This window comes from Podarcis bocagei (genome assembly GCF_964188305.1).
Source record: "Podarcis bocagei genome assembly, chromosome: 11".
NCBI classification, from domain to species: domain Eukaryota; kingdom Metazoa; phylum Chordata; class Lepidosauria; order Squamata; family Lacertidae; genus Podarcis; species Podarcis bocagei.
In genome coordinates, this window is record NC_138136.1 from 17,545,694 (window position 1) to 17,563,057 (window position 17,364).

Genomic DNA, 17,364 nt, shown 5'->3' on the forward strand with positions numbered 1-17,364 from the left:
ATGAATGTGATGGATGTGTGTGCGGAATTGCAAAGACAGAAACTCAAAATTGACTTTGACGTGCACACCCACAGGAGTTGAGAAATTTACATTTCATCTTTGAGCCTGAGGAGATGTCACCCTATTGAAAGCTGTGTCAACAAAAGTCTCTGCTGACAAAAAGTTTGAACATCCAAAACCATTGCTCAAGGAAGGCTATACAATACAATGGCTCATACACCCACACAATTGTTCTAGGAGAGGTATTTAATAAGAAAGCCAGTAAGGCAGAAAGGGAAAACCCCAAAATTCCATTGAAATTCCACTGACCTCTCATAAGTGATTTTTTGTTTGTTTGTAGTATTTCTAGTTTGGAAGAATTAAGGCACGCACCTTCTTCCTCTTACAACACATCCCCACTTCCTGATAAAATGCTATGTGAGTTGAGCACACTTTTTAAAAAAAAGTATGGTTGCATCACAGAAACAGGGGTGAGGAGCCTCCAGACTAAATGTAGCCCTCTAGGTCTCCTCATTTGGCCTGGCAGACCATTTTTAGCAAGCCACATAGGTGAAAGGAGGATTTCAATTGAGCAATTGGGAGCTTAAAGCTCCCCAGTTGTTCGATGGATCCAGCAAAGCATGCTACTCTCTGCCTATCCTCCATCAGCTGACGGATGGAGCACAGTGCACCTTCAGTCCACTTGAAGGTAGGGCTTTCAAAGGCATACTCCCATTCTCCATCATTCTCTGATGGGCAGATCAGAGCACATCCCCTTTCCCACTTCTCCTTCAAACTGCTGAGGTTTAAAAGAGAAACTGGGAGGAGAGGGGGGTACGTAAACCCTTTGTAAACATCCCAGCCCTGCTCTGTGAATGTACACAAAGGGCTTTAAAACAGCCCATCCTCCCATCTGCTTCGAACAGAGGAGGTAAGATAAAGCAGAGGACATAGGACAAAGCCATCATGACTGTAGCCATTATCCACCATTCTTCTAATCATATTTTTAAGCCATTCAAACTGGTGGCCATTACTACATGTTGTGGGGGTGAATTCTATCTTTTGCTTGTCTCAAATCTTCCAAAATTCAGCTTCTTTGGATAACCCTGGGATTCTAGTATTATGCAAAAGGAAGAAAAACATCTTTCTCCACCACACCATGTGCAATTTTATGCCCCTTTATCTTTACTTGCCTTTCCCCCTAAAGAGCCCTAAATATTGTATCCTTTCCTCACAGGGCTAGAAAGACAAAATAAATGAAACACAAAAGATTCAGAAACCAGAGAAATCACTTTGGAACAAGTGGAGGGAAGGTTCAAGCAGAATCACTTTAACAACTTACGTACAATATTTACCTTTTTATGAAGAGCATGAAATTCACTATACCGCTTTTCAACAAAGTGCTTTCTTCCATTCATTAGTACCTCTATCTTAAAGACCTGTAAAAACCAATGCAAGAGATTACTTTACCTGTTCAAAACCCTGTTTGCTTTGTGACGGGTTTAAAGGAAAGAATTACTGAAGCTGATTTGTTCCCTCCCCCCAAACACAAGACACTCAGGAGATATTGAGGTGTAGCCACTGATTAATGAGTGTGCTGGTTAAATCCCCTGCTAACCAGTGGGCTCCACAAATACATCCAAGGACAATTAAGATTTGTGAGGCTTAAAAAACTTCCACTATACAATCAACCTAGTAGAAGTGCTTTTTTAGATATATATATATATATAAAGCAAAACAACTCAAGAATATCTGGGTCTTTCAGTGATGTGCTATATAGTACATCAACAACCTTACACACATACAATTCAGTGATAGTGGTAGCATGTCTTGTGGAACACATAAAATATAAATGCAAAGACTATACTGCAGGTTAATTTCCACCTAACCTACATATTCATCTCTAGTCTCAGCTGGGCTTGCTCTAGTGTTTACACCATTAAAAAATGGTTTGGGCTCATTTTCTTTGCATGATGTGTATGACAGCTTTTGCTTCCTCCTGTGGAAGGTTGAAAGGCCAGCTGAAGATGCTCTCTAGTTCCACTAATTAGTAGCCACTAACATGACATTTTCTTGATTTTCAGGTCACTGGGTCAGATCTCAGGGCAGGTGACAAGAAGTATCTCAAAATGCTCATGAAAACATAACCTAGCAAAACCAAGGCCAGCAGAAAAGCATAATAATGAGAGGCCATTGCTACTGTAACCAAATGTGCCTACTGCCAGGATTTGTTCTATTAGGAGATCCTTGGATTAGATAAAGTCAGGGCACCAATATTAGAACCCAATTCTAGACCAGAAACTAATGAATTTTTAAAATTAACTTGAGAAAGGATTTTGGATAGGGAACATTGGCTTAGCTGCTGTGCTGTGCTAAACTAAAAGGGCAAAGGAGGAGCAAATTGGATGCAATTTGCCGGGTTGCTAGACATCGAAAGTTGGGAGAGTGCTGTCACAATCAGATTTCTGGCTGGTCACTGTGAGAACAAGATACTGAACCAAAGAAGGCCTTCAACCTGAACCAACATGCTTGCGACAAGCCATGGTTTGGCTTAGCATTACATGTAAACGTGGCCAATATGCCTGAAGACCCCTGAACCTGTTCTCTACATTGTCACGAGGATACTTTTATCACTCTAATGTACTGTATTTTTCACTCTATAAGACGCACCAGACCACAAGACACACCTAGTTTTGGGAGGAGGAAAACAAGAAAAAAAATATTCTGAATCTCAGAAGCCAGAACAGCAAGAGGGATCGCTGCGCAGTGAAAGAAGCAATCCCTCTTGCTGTTCTGGCTTCTGGGATAGCTGCGCAACCTGCATTCGCTCCATAACACACACACACACACACACACACACACACACACACATTTCCCCTTACTTTTTAGGAGGGAAAAAGTGAGTCTTATAGAGCAAAAAATACGGTAATCTGTTCACATTACATGGAGAAGGGAGATAGTTAGATGAGTCAGCATTTCAGATCATGTACAGTGGTACCCCGCAAGACGAACGCCTCGCAAGACGGAAAACCCGCTAGACGAAAGGGTTTTCCGTTTTGGAGGCGCTTCGCAAAACGAATTTCTCTATGGGCTTGCCTCGCAACACGACAGCCCATAGGGAAATCTCCGGGACAGCGGGGAAGCGCAGCGCGTCTTCCCCACTGTCCTCGGACCTCCGCCCGCCGCGGGGCATCGGAACGAAGCTCCGATGCCGGGCGGCGGGGGGGGGGGAACGCCTCCTCCCGCCGCGCGGCATCGGAACGAAGCTCCGATGCCGGGCGGCGGGGGGGGGGAACGCCTCCTCCCGCCGCGCGGCATCGGAACGAAGCTCCGATGCCGGGCGGCGGGGGGGGGACGCCTCCTCCCGCCGCGCGGCATCGGAACGAAGCTCCGATGCCGGGCGGCGGGGGGGGGGGGAACGCCTCCTCCCGCCGCGCGGCATCGGAACGAAGCTCCGATGCCGGGCGGCGGGGGGGGAACGCCTCCTCCCGCCGCGCGGCATCGGAACGAAGCTCCGATGCCGGGCGGCGGGGGGGGGGGACGCCTCCTCCCGCAGCGCGGCATCGGAACGAAGCTCCGATGCCGGGCGGCAGGGGGGACGCCTCCTCCCGCCGCGCGGCATCGGAACGAAGCTCCGATGCCGGGCGGCGGGGGGGGGGGAACGCCTCCTCCCGCCGCGCGGCATCGGAACGAAGCTCCGATGCCGGGCGGCGGGGGGGGGACGCCTCCTCCCGCAGCGCGGCATCGGAACGAAGCTCCGATGCCGGGCGGCGGGGGGGACGCCTCCTCCCGCCGCGCGGCATCGGAACGAAGCTCCGATGCCGGGCGGCGGGGGGGGGACGCCTCCTCCCGCCGCGCGGCATCGGAACGAAGCTCCGATGCCGGGCGGCGGGGGGGGGGGAACGCCTCCTCCCGCCGCGCGGCATCGGAACGAAGCTCCGATGCCGGGCGGCGGGGGGGAACGCCTCCTCCCGCCGCGCGGCATCGGAACGAAGCTCCGATGCCGGGCGGCGGGGGGGGAACGCCTCCTCCCGCCGCGCGGCATCGGAACGAAGCTCCGATGCCGGGCGGCGGGGGGGAACGCCTCCTCCCGCCGCGCGGCATCGGAACGAAGCTCCGATGCGGGCGCGCGGCATCGGATGGCTTTCCTGAAGACTTGGGGTGGGAGGAGGGTTTTCCTTCCCACCGCCAACATTCAGAATGCTGTTCTGAATGTTTGCAGTGGGGAGGAAAAACCCTCCTCCCACGCAAGCCCCGGGAACAGAGGGAAAGCGCTGCGCGCCTTCCCCTCTGTTCCCGTACCTGTCCTGAAGGCTTGCGGTGCGGAGAAAAGCCCTTCTCCGCACCACCAGCCTGGCAAGCGGTTTCCCTAGGAACGCATTAATTGATTTTCAATGCATTCCTATGGGAAACCGTGCTTCGCAAGACGAAAAACTCGCAAGAAGAAAAAACTTGCGGAACCAATTAATTTCGTCTTGCGAGGCACCACTGTACTGGAATCTGCATGGAATCTGTCTACACAGCACACTTTTGGTCACCTTCACCTTTTCTCTCCCTTTTCTTAACCTGATTCTGGAAGCTTAAGCCATTAGTGCCAATGACTGTGAGTACTAATTCTTCAAATTAAATGCTCTGACACACATGACAACAATGCTCCATCGAGCCAGGGTTGCAGAGATCCAAAGGACTAACAGCCAATGAGAATTGTAATGTCAGAAACAGCTTATACTCACACATAGGCACACAGGCTCTTTCAGACATTATGCTGAAAGTGAATGGGGAAGCCAGTAGTAGAAAACTCTGTCTCTACTCCTTCCACATTCAGAAAATATCTGAAGACTGCTATTCTTTTGGTTATGCATTCACGTCAGTATCCCTCAAAATAGTGTATTTATCATCCGTACTATTAATTAAATTTCAATTAGTCCTACTGTGATTATCTGATCACTATTTAGAATCTCAGCATGAGTACTATGGTCAGCCTAATGTAGAACATAGGTGTATTCTGAAGCAATACAGATTTGTGCATAAAAGAAAGGGAAACTTTCCTTTAAACATTTTGAGGTTTTATGAAATATGGACATGCATGTAGAAATTTTCAAAATAAGCAGTAAATGTCATCTATAAAAGATCTTACCAAGCAACAAGTAATGAGTTTCTAGCAATTTAAACCCTAACAATTGTGTTTACATGACATGAACAATCCCCATATAAAATATTCATACATTTACCATACCATATTCTTATCTTAAAGTTGAGAGAATAATGGGACTTCCCATAAGGACTGGGAATCCCCGACAGCCTCCTGCCACCTCAATGTCTAACCATCCAAAAATATTCATATCCCATTCTAGGAAGAGGTTAACCATTGCCTTCCCCCATCCCTGCCCTAGGACAGAAGCAGCTATTGGGAGAAATGGTAGTTTCTCTTTCAAGGAAAATGATAGACTTTGGGGGAGCAAGTAGAGTGACAATTTTCACTAGGACACAGGATTCAGAGTTAAGAACACTTCCTGCAAGCCATGGCCTCAGTTGTGAACAAATCCCATTTTTGATTGGCTGTAACTTCTTAAGTAAACAGAAAACTCGTTAATAGGTTAAATGTGTATTATTCATTTATCTGGTTTGATCCATTTAGCAACCGGCAAACATACAGTGCTATACATTGTCTTTTAACTGCATAATCAGTAAGTGCATTAAATAGAACAGATAAGATCTACAACGATTTGTCAGCCAAATAATCTTAATTTCTCACCATTACCATAATAAAATCCATGCTCAATCCGTAGCAAAGTATTTTTTCCTGCATGGAGCCAATACCTAATAGGGATAACAATTAGACATTTAAAATGTCTGCCAGAATTTAACTCATATAAACCAAGAATAGGAGGAATAGCTTTTGGTTTGAAGTACGTGTGGAAACTCATATTTTCCCCCTCTGACCATCATGCCAAGTAGATGACATTTTATTTTATAACCATCAAAAGGCTGGAGAGGATGAAATGGGGCCTATTAAATCAAAGTCCTGTTTTAAGAATTCTTTTTAGGAAGCCATAACAAAGTCTTTCAAGGTTCTTGGATCAATCTGCATAACAGCTGTCTTTATTTAAAATTATTTTCTAACATAGACCAGTAAGTCATCATCTGATTACCAGTTATAATAAAAATATGAAAGACAGTCGTAAGTTGGGGAGACTATCTCCCATCTCAGTATAGCAAAAAAGCATATCCATCCCAATTTCCAGAACCAGAACCATATTCCTTCTCTGTCTGCATTCCAATTTTAAGCCTTGTGATTGAGAGACAGTGACATAATGGGAAGGGCTATAGCTCAGTGTAGAATATATGCTTTGGATCAGGGTCAAAAACTCATCAATATATAAGCGAATTGCCAAGTGACACCCTAAACCTAGATTACGGTTGCCACAACAGAATGTCTAGGCGCCATTTTATTTTAAAATGAAATTAACATCATCATTATTTCATTTCAATACCACTTTATATTTTTTTAGAAAAATCTCAAAGTGCTTTACAGCACATTAAAAAATCAAATAAAACAAATTCAAGCTTCAAGGAAAATGTTTCAGATCCTTCTCTAAGTGACGGTTTCCTTTCCCTATATATATTTACCTACTTTATTTAAATAGCTGCCCCATAGCAGCAGTACTCTAGGAAGCAAGTGTGGTGTAGTGGTCAGAGTGTTGGACTAGGACCTGGAGATCCGGGTTCAAATTTCGAATGTTCCCGAAGTTTAATGTTTTGGTTTTCGAATGCAGAAAACCCAGAAGTAAATGCTTCAGTTTTTGAACGCGCCTCAGAAGTCGAACGGCTTCTGCTGAGTTTCCCCCCAATTTTCTCTACTGAATTTGCAGACTGCCTTTTGTGCCTAGGTTTTCGAACGTTTCGGAACTCGAACAGTCTTCTGGAACGGATTACGTTCGAAAACTGAGATACCACTGTACTCTCTGGAGAAAAAGGTAGGAGATAAATGGAGTATATAAGCTCTTCTGCTTACCTGTTTCAGACAACTGGAGGGCCCTGCCAGATGGAGATGTCAGACGCCAACCTGGCATCCACAGATCTCCATGTGGTCGCAATTGGACCTGCGCCAGTTGCAAAGATTCCAAAGCACCTGGGGAACTTCGAACAATGCTTTGGATGCAGAAGGTCACAGGTTCAATCCAGGGCAGCTTCAGGTAGGGTTCAAAAAGATTCCTGCCCCAAACCCTGCAAAGCTGTTGGCTGGCAGTGCATATACAACAGTGAGCTGCAGGCAATGGTGAAGCCAGGTGCTTTTGTTGCTGTTGTTTAGTCGTTTAGTCGTGTCCGACTCTTCGTGACCCCATGGACCAGAGCACGCCAGGCACTCCTGTCTTCCACTGCCTCCCGCAGCTTGGTCAAACTCATGCTGGTAGCTTCGAGAACACTGTCCAACCATCTCGTCCTCTATCGTCCCCTTCTCCTTGTGCCCTCCAACTTTCCCAACATCAGGGTCTTTTCCAGGGAGTCTTCTCTTCTCATGAGGTGGCCATAGTATTGGAGACTCAGCTTCAGGATCTGTCCTTCCAGTGAGCACTCAGGGCTGATTTCCTTAAGTGATTTTAGACCCTGCATTTAATGGTAACTTTGTCAGTTTCCAACTGAACATTCAATCCACTATAGCTCTGGTTTTCTCACACTGTTCCCAAGACCCCTAGGATTCTCTGGAAGCTTGTGGAGGTTCCTCATGAAGAACAGAAAACACTCTACTGATGGCTGATTCTGTCAGAACAAGGAAGAGGTCCAAAATTTGACCAGTCCATCCTTCAGAATAAAGGTTTATACAAAGAAAATGAAAGGTTCATGAAAATAAATTCTGATGTCTAAGTTGAGTTTGTCTCGTTCCAAATGCAAACAATTGCGTTTGTTATTTTTCTCCTATGTTGGTTAAAGTTTAAAATCGTGTTTTCTCTTTTAAATACCCTAATCACTTCTCTCTCATCTGTTTTTCTTTCAGCAAGCATTTGAATGTGACCCAGGAATGGTCTGCTTCAGCATGTAAAAAGTTTCTTTTTTAAAAAAGAAAATAATTGCTTTCTGTTAATGACTCATATACTCAAGAATTGTAGTAAGAGCTTATGCACAGTAATATAATTCACTTCTAGTTCCTAAAAAATGACTTTGGATGAGTCAACAAACCATTCAAAAGAATGCTTTGGTTTTTAGAACTATTCTCTATAAAAATATATAAGACATACGTTTAACGAAATAGCAATGATGTAATGATTTTAAAGTAATTCTAACTAGAAGAAGAACATACTGAAATCTGGATATTGACTCTTTAAGCTCCTCCAGTTCTGCCTACTGGATGCAGGAAGCTTTCCTGGGAATTAAAAAAATAAAAGCTGCTAGGTCAGGATAGGTGCCTGTGCTGGAGGCATGATCTTACAAAGAATTTCGGGAATGCCTAAGTGTCAGGAAGTGAATCTTGAGAGGGAAAATCTATATAGATAATTCAAGGAATGACAACTGTTTTCTGACATGTGTCAATCAGCTCATCCTCACTCCATTTAATATGAACTTTCCTTACCTCTTTTTGAAACCATCTTTTCAATCATTTCTGGAATCTCTAGTGACAGCAAATACAGAGTGCATCTTCTGTAGCACTAGCATTTTAATAATAATATGATGCAATGAATGAAATGCATATTTATTGTAGGTCCACGAATATACCCCTTAATACATAATCTGATTAAACACAAACACAGCCTAACTAAAAACAACAAAAGGAAATAAAAACATAAGAGGTCACCTGCTTGCGAACTAGCATTAGTCAACTTTACAAATCCTGGTTGAATGCTAATGAACCTAATCTGCATTTTTATTGGCCGCCTGTATCCCTTGAACATCATCACAACTAATTCCACTCAGGTCTAGATTTCTCATAGGCAACCTAGAGAGCATTCAAGAGATAACAACCCATTTCAGAATCAATTTTACAAAACAGATGAAACAGATCTGACTATAGTTCACTGACTAAAAGCAAGCTATCCCTTCTAAGTATGTTGAACATAGCTATACAAGAACAAAAAGAAATAGCTATTCTGACCATAAAGAACCAGATGCGACCGAGAGGGGAAATCTTATTGGTTATTTTGTTATTCTAATATGTGATTACTGGAACTCTTAAAGCATCGGCAGGATCCAGTAATACAAAAACAGAAAGGATGCATACTGCACGGTCAAGGTATACCGTATTTTTCGCTCTATAAGACGCACCAGACCACATGACGCACCTAGTTTTTGGAGGAGGAAAACAAGAAAAAAAATATTCTGAATCTCAGAAGCCAGAACAACAAGAGGGATCGCTGTGCAGCGAAACCAGTGATCCCTCTTGCTGTTCTGGCTTCTGTGATAGCTGCGCAGCCTGCATTCGCTCCATAAGACACACACACATTTCCCCTTACTTTTTAGGAGGGAAAAAGTGAGTCTTATAGAGCAAAAAATATGGTATTTTAATGGAAGTCATAAAAAGCAAGAAGCTTTAAGCTTTCTAGAATATTAAAGGATATGCAGAACTCAATGTACCATTGAATCCATTATAATACAAATGAGGAAAGTTCAAAGGGCATGGAGGAATGGGAAAGGAAAACTTGTAACTGAGCATTGTCTTAGCTGACAGATCTCTAAAAGAAAATTTTCTGATTCATCAATGATTTGGTACCAAAGGAAGACTAACAAAACAATTTAACAGGTTTCGTATTTATAAAGAAGTTCAAAGAAAGACAGAAGAACTTAGGGAAGTACAACAAAAACATCAAAACCATAGTGGGATATGAATAGGCCAGCTCATACCACCCTTCGAGCTCTGAAAGACATTCACAGAATTTAAAGAGAATTTAATTCTTATCTCGTCCAGCTTTCTGCAGGACATAACTGCAGTATCCCTGACAGTCTCAGTAGACCAAGAATCATGTTTGAACAACAACAAAACCTGGAATACATCTCAAAATCAACCCTTGCAAGAACAATTTCATATTAACATAACGAAGCAGCAATGTAATAACAAATGTAACAACATACAGAACAACCAACATTTCAGTACTGTAAATATAACAAGCTTACACTAACAACATTATACCTTCTGCCATTTGGAGCAATGGAGGACGAATCTGCTTCATCTTCTGTACCCAGTAATTCCTATACTGCTCCTTCCATTCCCTTTGCCAGAATAACCAGGAAGGAGAAATACTGTGAAAGTGAAACAATTGCAGATGGGAATTTATCAATAGTCCACTTTGAGAAGGAAGGTGGTTGGGCCCTGGGCAAAATAAAAACTGAACTTCTTAATCAAATATTTCAAATGTTAAGAGTGCTGCTTATGTTTCTTTTAAAATTGTCAGGTTAAAATTATAGTTGAATATATGCACGTTAAAACCATACAAATGGACTCTTAAAAGTGAATCAATGGCCCGCACATTGGTTTAGTGCAGGGATGGGAATCTAATTGGACTGGATCTTTATATTCCTTTACCCATCCCTGGGCCTAGTTTGGCAGGTGGGTGGGGTCACCCACCTGTCAACTGCCTGACGTCGCAAGGACACCAGGCCTACATGGTTTGAAATCAGGCTGTAAGGGCAAAGGCACAATACTTTGCAAACACTGGTGATTAGCTGATAAGTGGGGCTTGCAAAGCTCCACACTCATGACTTTGCAAGCACTCACAAATTCCCATTCTCCCCAGCCACATCCTTCCCTGCACCATGCATGATGGCATAGATGAATTCAGGTGTAAGACAAGTGGGCATGACTTTGTGAAAATGGCCTTGTGGAAGGTCTGGCAGACTGATGGATCCTCATCACTGGATTAGATTTAGGGCAGTGTTTCCCAAACTTGGGTCTCCAGCTGTTTTTGAACTACAACTCCCATCATCCCTAGCTAGCAGAACCAGTGGTCAGGGATGATGGGAACTGTAGTCCAAACATAGCTGGAGAACCATGTTTGGGAAACACTGTATTAGGGAAACATCAGGTTTGTGTGCTCTCCCCTCCTCTCTCCTCCAGTGCGGATGCAAAGAGAAAATACAAAGTTTTCACTTCTCTTTTAAGTGGCCAAATTAGTTAATTAATTTTTAGTCCCTCACAGGGCAAGGCTTCTTCATTTGGGCTGCTGCTGCTGTTTCTCACAGCTTCTGGTTCCAGGTGCAAGAGGCCACAGGGAGAGGAAAGGTATTTAGAAATAAATGAATTTGATCTGAGCTAATCTATTCTATTCATCAGACTCAAATAAAACACAAAAAGCTTAAAATGCCATATCTCCCTGGCAGATCATGTGCCCTTATAAATAAAATAAAATTGTGCCTCTTTCAATAAATACTAAAATGAAATGAGTTTACACAACTATGAATAAAAGCAAGCAAGCGATTAAAAGGATAAAACAAACTTTGCAAATTCTGAACCTCCCTGACAAGACACAGGAGTCTCTCTCAAGAATTCTCCCCTCTCATCAGCTACTGCAGATAGAAAACGTGCAGTCTTCACAGTTGTATATTTATCTTGTCTGCCTAGCAGATAAATTACAGACTCGAGGTCAGACCTCTCTTCATTTCTCCCTAAAATTTGTCCCAAGTGTTGTTTTCCCAACGCATTATACAAAAGACAACATATAATAATATGCACAAGGTCCCCACAACACAGTTTAAGTTACAACGACAGATACGTTCAGAATATGGCATGTTTTGGAAACTTGCTTTTAAATCATCTGAGGGCATCAGATTTAACTGGGCTTCACTAAAGACCATCCTATCTCTCAGTCTCTGCAAATTCTCAAAAGAAGATGGTAATACATGAGGAATGCAAGGGAAATTCTTATGCAGTCGTGCTATTTTAGAAACAGATACAGTTGCTCTGTCCATCTGAAAGGTCACATCAGTCAATCCCTGCTTCAAAAGCTTTTTAACGAACTCCACACCCAAACTCTTTGCATATAGTTAAAGAAAAACCCCAAATTCACTACCAAGGATGAAATGACCCCCTGCAAGAGTGATTGTTCATTTCCTCAAAGGCTGCCATAAGAGGTCAAAAAAAGGTAAATTTCAGCCAAAAGTTTAACATCATTTTGTATACCACTGTTAGTATTGCTATATAGCCAGTTCAGCTCTGCATAAACCAGAAGGTACAGATGGGGGGTAGAGAAGCAACAGTAATGATAATTGAAATTTATTTTGAACTATCTTCAAGGACCTGGCCCCTGTACAGAAGCAGACAAATGAGTTTCCAACTACAGTGGTATCTTTGTTCTTGAACTTAATCTATTCCGGGAGTACATTTTCTTTCCAAAACTGTTGGAAAACCAAGGCACAGCTTCCAATTGGCCACAGGAGCTTCCTGCAGTCATGCGGAAGCCACGTCGGATGTTCGGCTTCCGAAAAATGTTCACAAACCAGGACAGTCACTTCCAAGTTTGCAGTGTTTGGGAGCCGATTTATCTGACAACTAAGCCGTTCGAAAACCAAGGTACCACTGTATACAGCTCCAACACTGGTGTTACCAGATGTCCAGACCTAGCTCTACAAAAATGTAAAATACCCAATGTAATCTTCTCGCTCCATCCTTTGAAAACTCTACATGTTGTATCCAGGTTTCTGCCTGAAAATACACCACCCCCCAAATTTGGGGAGGAGGGGAAAGAGAGGTGTTTACAAGTCTCCCACAGTCCTCAGACATAGTTGCCATTTTGGACAAAACATTGAGTGTGTATTCAGGAATTACACAACTCAGCATGATGATGCATACATTAGAAGGCACTCTAGGTAAAGGTAAAGGGACCCCAGACTGTTAGGTCCAGTCACAGGCGACTCTGGGGTTGCGGCGCTCATCTCGCTTCACTGGCGGAGGGAGCTGGCGTACAGCTTCTGGGTCATGTGGCCAGCATAACTAAGCCGCTTCTGGCGAACCAGAGCAGCGCATGGAAACGCCGTTTACCTTCCCGCCGGAGCGGTACCTATTTATCTACTTGCACTTTGAGGTGCTTTCAAACTGCTAGGTTGGCAGGAGCAGGGACCGAGCAATGGGAACTCACCCCGTCGTGGGGATTTGAACCGCCAACCTTCTGATTGGCAAGCCCTAGGCTCTGTGGTTTAGACCACAGCACCACTCTAGATCCTGCGTTAATACCACAAGCCTAGAAATGTTTCCTCCAAAGTAAATCCCATTTAGTTCACTGGGGCTTTCTCCCAGGTAAGCAGGTATTAGGACTGCACCCATGGCCCATTTGGTAACTTTTCTGCTTTTTGCATAATACTATTGGTTTACAAAGTACTTTTGCTTAGTTAAAAGGTAAAGGTACCCCTGCCCGTACGGGCCAGTCGTGTCCGACTCTAGGGTTGTGCACCCATCTCACTGAAGAGGCCGGGGGCCAGCGCTGTCCGGAGACACTTCTGGGTCACGTGGCCAGCGTGATGAAGCTGCTCTGGCGAGCCAGCACCAGCGCTGCACACGGAAACGCCGTTTACCTTCCCGCTATAAAGCGGTACCTATTTATCTACTTGCACTTAGGGGTGCTTTCGAACTGCTACGTGGGCAGGAGCTGGGACTGAAAGACGGGAGCTCACCCCGCCGCGGGGATTCGAACCACCGACCATGCGATCGGCAAGCCCTAGGCGCTGAGGTTTTACCCACAGCGCCACCTGCGTCCAAGTAATAGCTAGCACAGCTAGTCAGGTAGAAAAGGAGAGGCCAGTGAGGATAGCTTTTTAAAAACTTCAAATTGTATGTCACCTATGAGCCAAGTATTCAGATAAACTTCTTTGTACTATTGATATTTGCTACATTTTTCAATGAAACATTTTTCCTTTCTAATTTAAAGATGGTTTCACTCCATTAGCAGAACAGCTCAGTTTCCTTGTTTCGTTACACGCCAAAAGAGAAAATTCAGTGCCCCTCCACCCCAAATTCAAAAGACTTGCATTCAAATTGGAATTGCATTATCCTCTCAAGACAGCTATTTACATGAAATCTCTTATAGTTTCTCTGTCGGTATAAAATGTAGATGCCACTGCACATCAGGCCTCTGTTTGGCTCTTTGAACAGACAGTCCAAAACAGTTTTCCTGATCTGTTTCAACTTGAAATGTTGTCAATATATGGATTGTCTTGCTTTCTAATTCAGTGAAAAATCTAGTTTTCCATTAGTCTCTGCCTTTCTAATTTTCAATACAGCTTTACTAAATGTAATTATTAAAGGCAGATTCAAGAAAGCAATTACTGAGCTACTGGTTTGTATCTCTGAAGTCTTAATAAGCAGCGCGAAGTGGAAATGCCAGGAATGGTTAAAAATAATTAATAATAAAAATAATAATGTAAGTGATTGTGGAGATGACATGAGACTTCACAGAACGACATCAAGTAAAGGCTTAGGGCTGTGATCTAATTCAGGCCTGTTTCACCTTACCATCACCCAGCGTAGCTGCTTGTTGTGTTGTGCTTAACAGTCTGCTTCTGAAACTCCTTCTTTTTTCAGGAGTGGTCTTGTTGGATAGCAGGGTTTGCCCTGCCATCCAGTCCTTTGGATTGGGGCTTTAATCTAGTCCTGTTTGGACATTGTAATGGTTGAGTTGTACATGGAAGTGGGAAGTCAGGTGTGCCGAGTACCTCCTTTCCCTGGCGTCACTCAGAGTTCCAGATAATTTGGAAATCTGTACCCTCCCTTCTGATGTCTGTGCTGTACGTGAGGGGAAATCACCTGAAATTTGACAGAGAAATCTTGAACCAGAAGGAGTATGTGCAATGTGCAAGGGATCCAATCAGAAGCCAGGGTGACTTCTATAATACTGGAATATGCTGCTCAAAGCAGAACAGTTGAGGGGTATGAAACTGGAATATACCAATAAAATTAGAGCTATGAAACGAATTAAATATCAGAAACAAAGACGGTCATTACAGCAAATAAACCAATATATCCATCTACAAAAGCCAGAATTTAAATATAATGTCTTCTCCTGAAATCCATCTTTGGGTTGGGATGAGAATCTAAACTCTAGAAGTTTAATCCAGACAAGACAGATGTACCTGCTGGTGAAAGATTCCAGTGAACCAGAAATAGGTATTCAAACTGTTCTGGGCAGCTTTATACTTGTTTCAAAGCAGCAGATTCATAATTTGGGTGTACTTCTGGATCTTATTTGAAAGCTGCAGTACTGATTTTGAAAATAAATAATAAATTAAAGGAAACTGAATAGCTCGGTTAAACAGCCAGGATAGCTCCTTCCAGAATGGAATGCCAGAGAATGAGAATACAGTACCGGCAATACCAGTGGTATATCAAAGCAGGGAACACCTTGAAAGATCAAACATCATTCCATGCTCATCTTCACTGAGAGAACGGTTACATTCAAGCTTAAGCAAGCAGAGATTTTCACCTCCTCTACCATATGGGAGGTTGATGACATAAACCTGATGTAAAAATACTATTTAAAAGGTTTAAAAACTCCACTCATTCATTTTATAACAAGGTTAATTATTTAATAGAAGAGTTCTGCAGTGCTTTGTAAAAGCATAACAGAATGGCCTAGAGGCACAGTGTATTGATCCATATGGTTAACTGCGCAGAAAATAGTTTTATGTATTCATCCTACTTTTCTAAATATCGGGAAGCAAACAGCATTCCTCAACTGTAGCTACATGGTTTATAAAGTTAAAAATAAGTAAGTGAGGTGCAGTCTTAGAAGAACAATAATTATACAAGTACTTTCAATTAAACAAATGTTCTGTTTTCTATATATGCATGTCCTTGGCTTAGTGGAGATACGACGCTTTCAAATTTCTTAACCAATAAGCAACTGGGAGTAACCTTCAGGAGCACATTGTTAAACATGGCATAGCTTCAAAGCACATGTTCAAACTCTGGTTTAAAGCTTACTATGGGCAGTATTAGATACAAGCTGATATTATGGCTGCCTTGGGATTAATTAAATCCTGCCTTAGCACATAGCTCTATCATTCCTCTCTGAACGGGAATGGGGAAACAAGCCAGAAAGTCAGAGTTAACCACAGTTTCCTGTTACACGCAAAGATGAAACTATGGCTAATGGTTAGACCAGAAGCCAGGATACAAAGTAGAAGTCTAAAGCTGGCTTATGAATCCTGGTTTGTTTGTTTGCAAGCTATTATGCATAACCTGGCTTATTAAGGCAGGATTTGATTGTGCAAACCAGGTCACAGTCAAACCATGGTGAATGCTGAAAACGGAAAAGAGGAGAAAATTTGTGAGAGAAAGAGAGAAAGGAACCATTATTAAGCAATACCTGCATGAAGCCTTATTGCTATGGAAATATAACATATTGCAACTTTTTTAAAAAGAAAACAACTGTATGAGCAACGCTCTGAGAGCTTTCCATTTCTTATTTTTTATACTAGGCTAAATGCACCAACTACTGTTACTGCATAATCTTTGATTTAACAGGGAAACTGTAGCATTTTTAAAAAGTTCAATATGTGCAAAGCATTTCAGCTTGCCAGGTAGAATGACCCCCCCTCTCCTTTCCCCAGGAATTTTCTTGACCCCCTGAGCCAATTTTTTTTGGGGGTGCAGGTAAAGGGGAAAGTTCCATTGCAGGGCTTGTTAGGTAAATCCTGCGCTATATGTTTAAATCCTGAATAATTATCTGTGTATTAAAATCAATAGATTGTATCCAACAGTAGTCATATTCAGAGTACACCCAATGAAATTAATGGACATTACAAAACTTAGTTACATAAATTTTACTTGGTCTGTTCTGAGTAGAATTTTGCTGGATACAACCCAATATTTTTAAACTAGATACTTGAAAATATGAACGGTTTTGTTTCTTTGAAGTAGTTACCAAGATTTATCGTATTCAGGGATGTACATTTTCGAAGTTTTTTTTTAATATGACTGTGTATTCTGCAAAACTGGACCTAAAATTTGGACCTAAAATCCGTCAGTTAATGGTAATTTAGTGGTATGTTCACAGACAATAGAAAAGAAGTTGTGTGTGTAGCGATACCAAATAATTTATACACAGCAGATGTCAGCTGTCATCTTTGTCAATTCCACTAGTCTGCCCTCCCTCCTTCCTTCCCTCCTTAGTCTGGGTGAGCTGTCAAGTTTCTAGTTTCTGATGTGTATTTACATCACTCAATGATACTTGACAGTAGTGAAAGGCCACAGAAAACTGCTTATTGATCAGAGCAAAACTAGTTGATGGAACAGATGAGGTTGTATTACTGAATTGCGGCTACACTCAGGTGATGACATTTTGTTCCCCTGTATACAAGTGCTTAATGGAATACAACTTCATTATATCATGCCACTAGCGCTTAAAACATTGCACAGATTTCATGACTGCTTTTGTGTACGTAGTGATGAAGACAATCTATTTGCAC

The 17,364-nt window shown here is 42.7% G+C and overlaps 1 protein-coding gene across 2 annotated transcripts in view; it reads right to left on the minus strand.

The window, feature by feature from the left end:
- SNX24 (sorting nexin 24) overlaps positions 1-17,364 on the minus strand; it is a 79,178-nt gene that overhangs the window by 38,407 nt on the left and 23,407 nt on the right. The window contains exons 2-3 of one of the 2 annotated variants that reach the window (XM_081213947.1): positions 10,100-10,209; positions 1,335-1,418 (exon numbers count right to left, since the gene is read on the minus strand). In XM_081213947.1, coding sequence (XP_081070073.1) covers positions 1,335-1,397 — 63 coding nt within the window. In that variant the 5' untranslated portion in view covers positions 1,398-1,418; positions 10,100-10,209. The remainder of the gene's footprint in view (positions 1-1,334; positions 1,419-10,099; positions 10,210-17,364) is intronic. The other variant, XM_081213946.1, reaches the window with a different exon arrangement.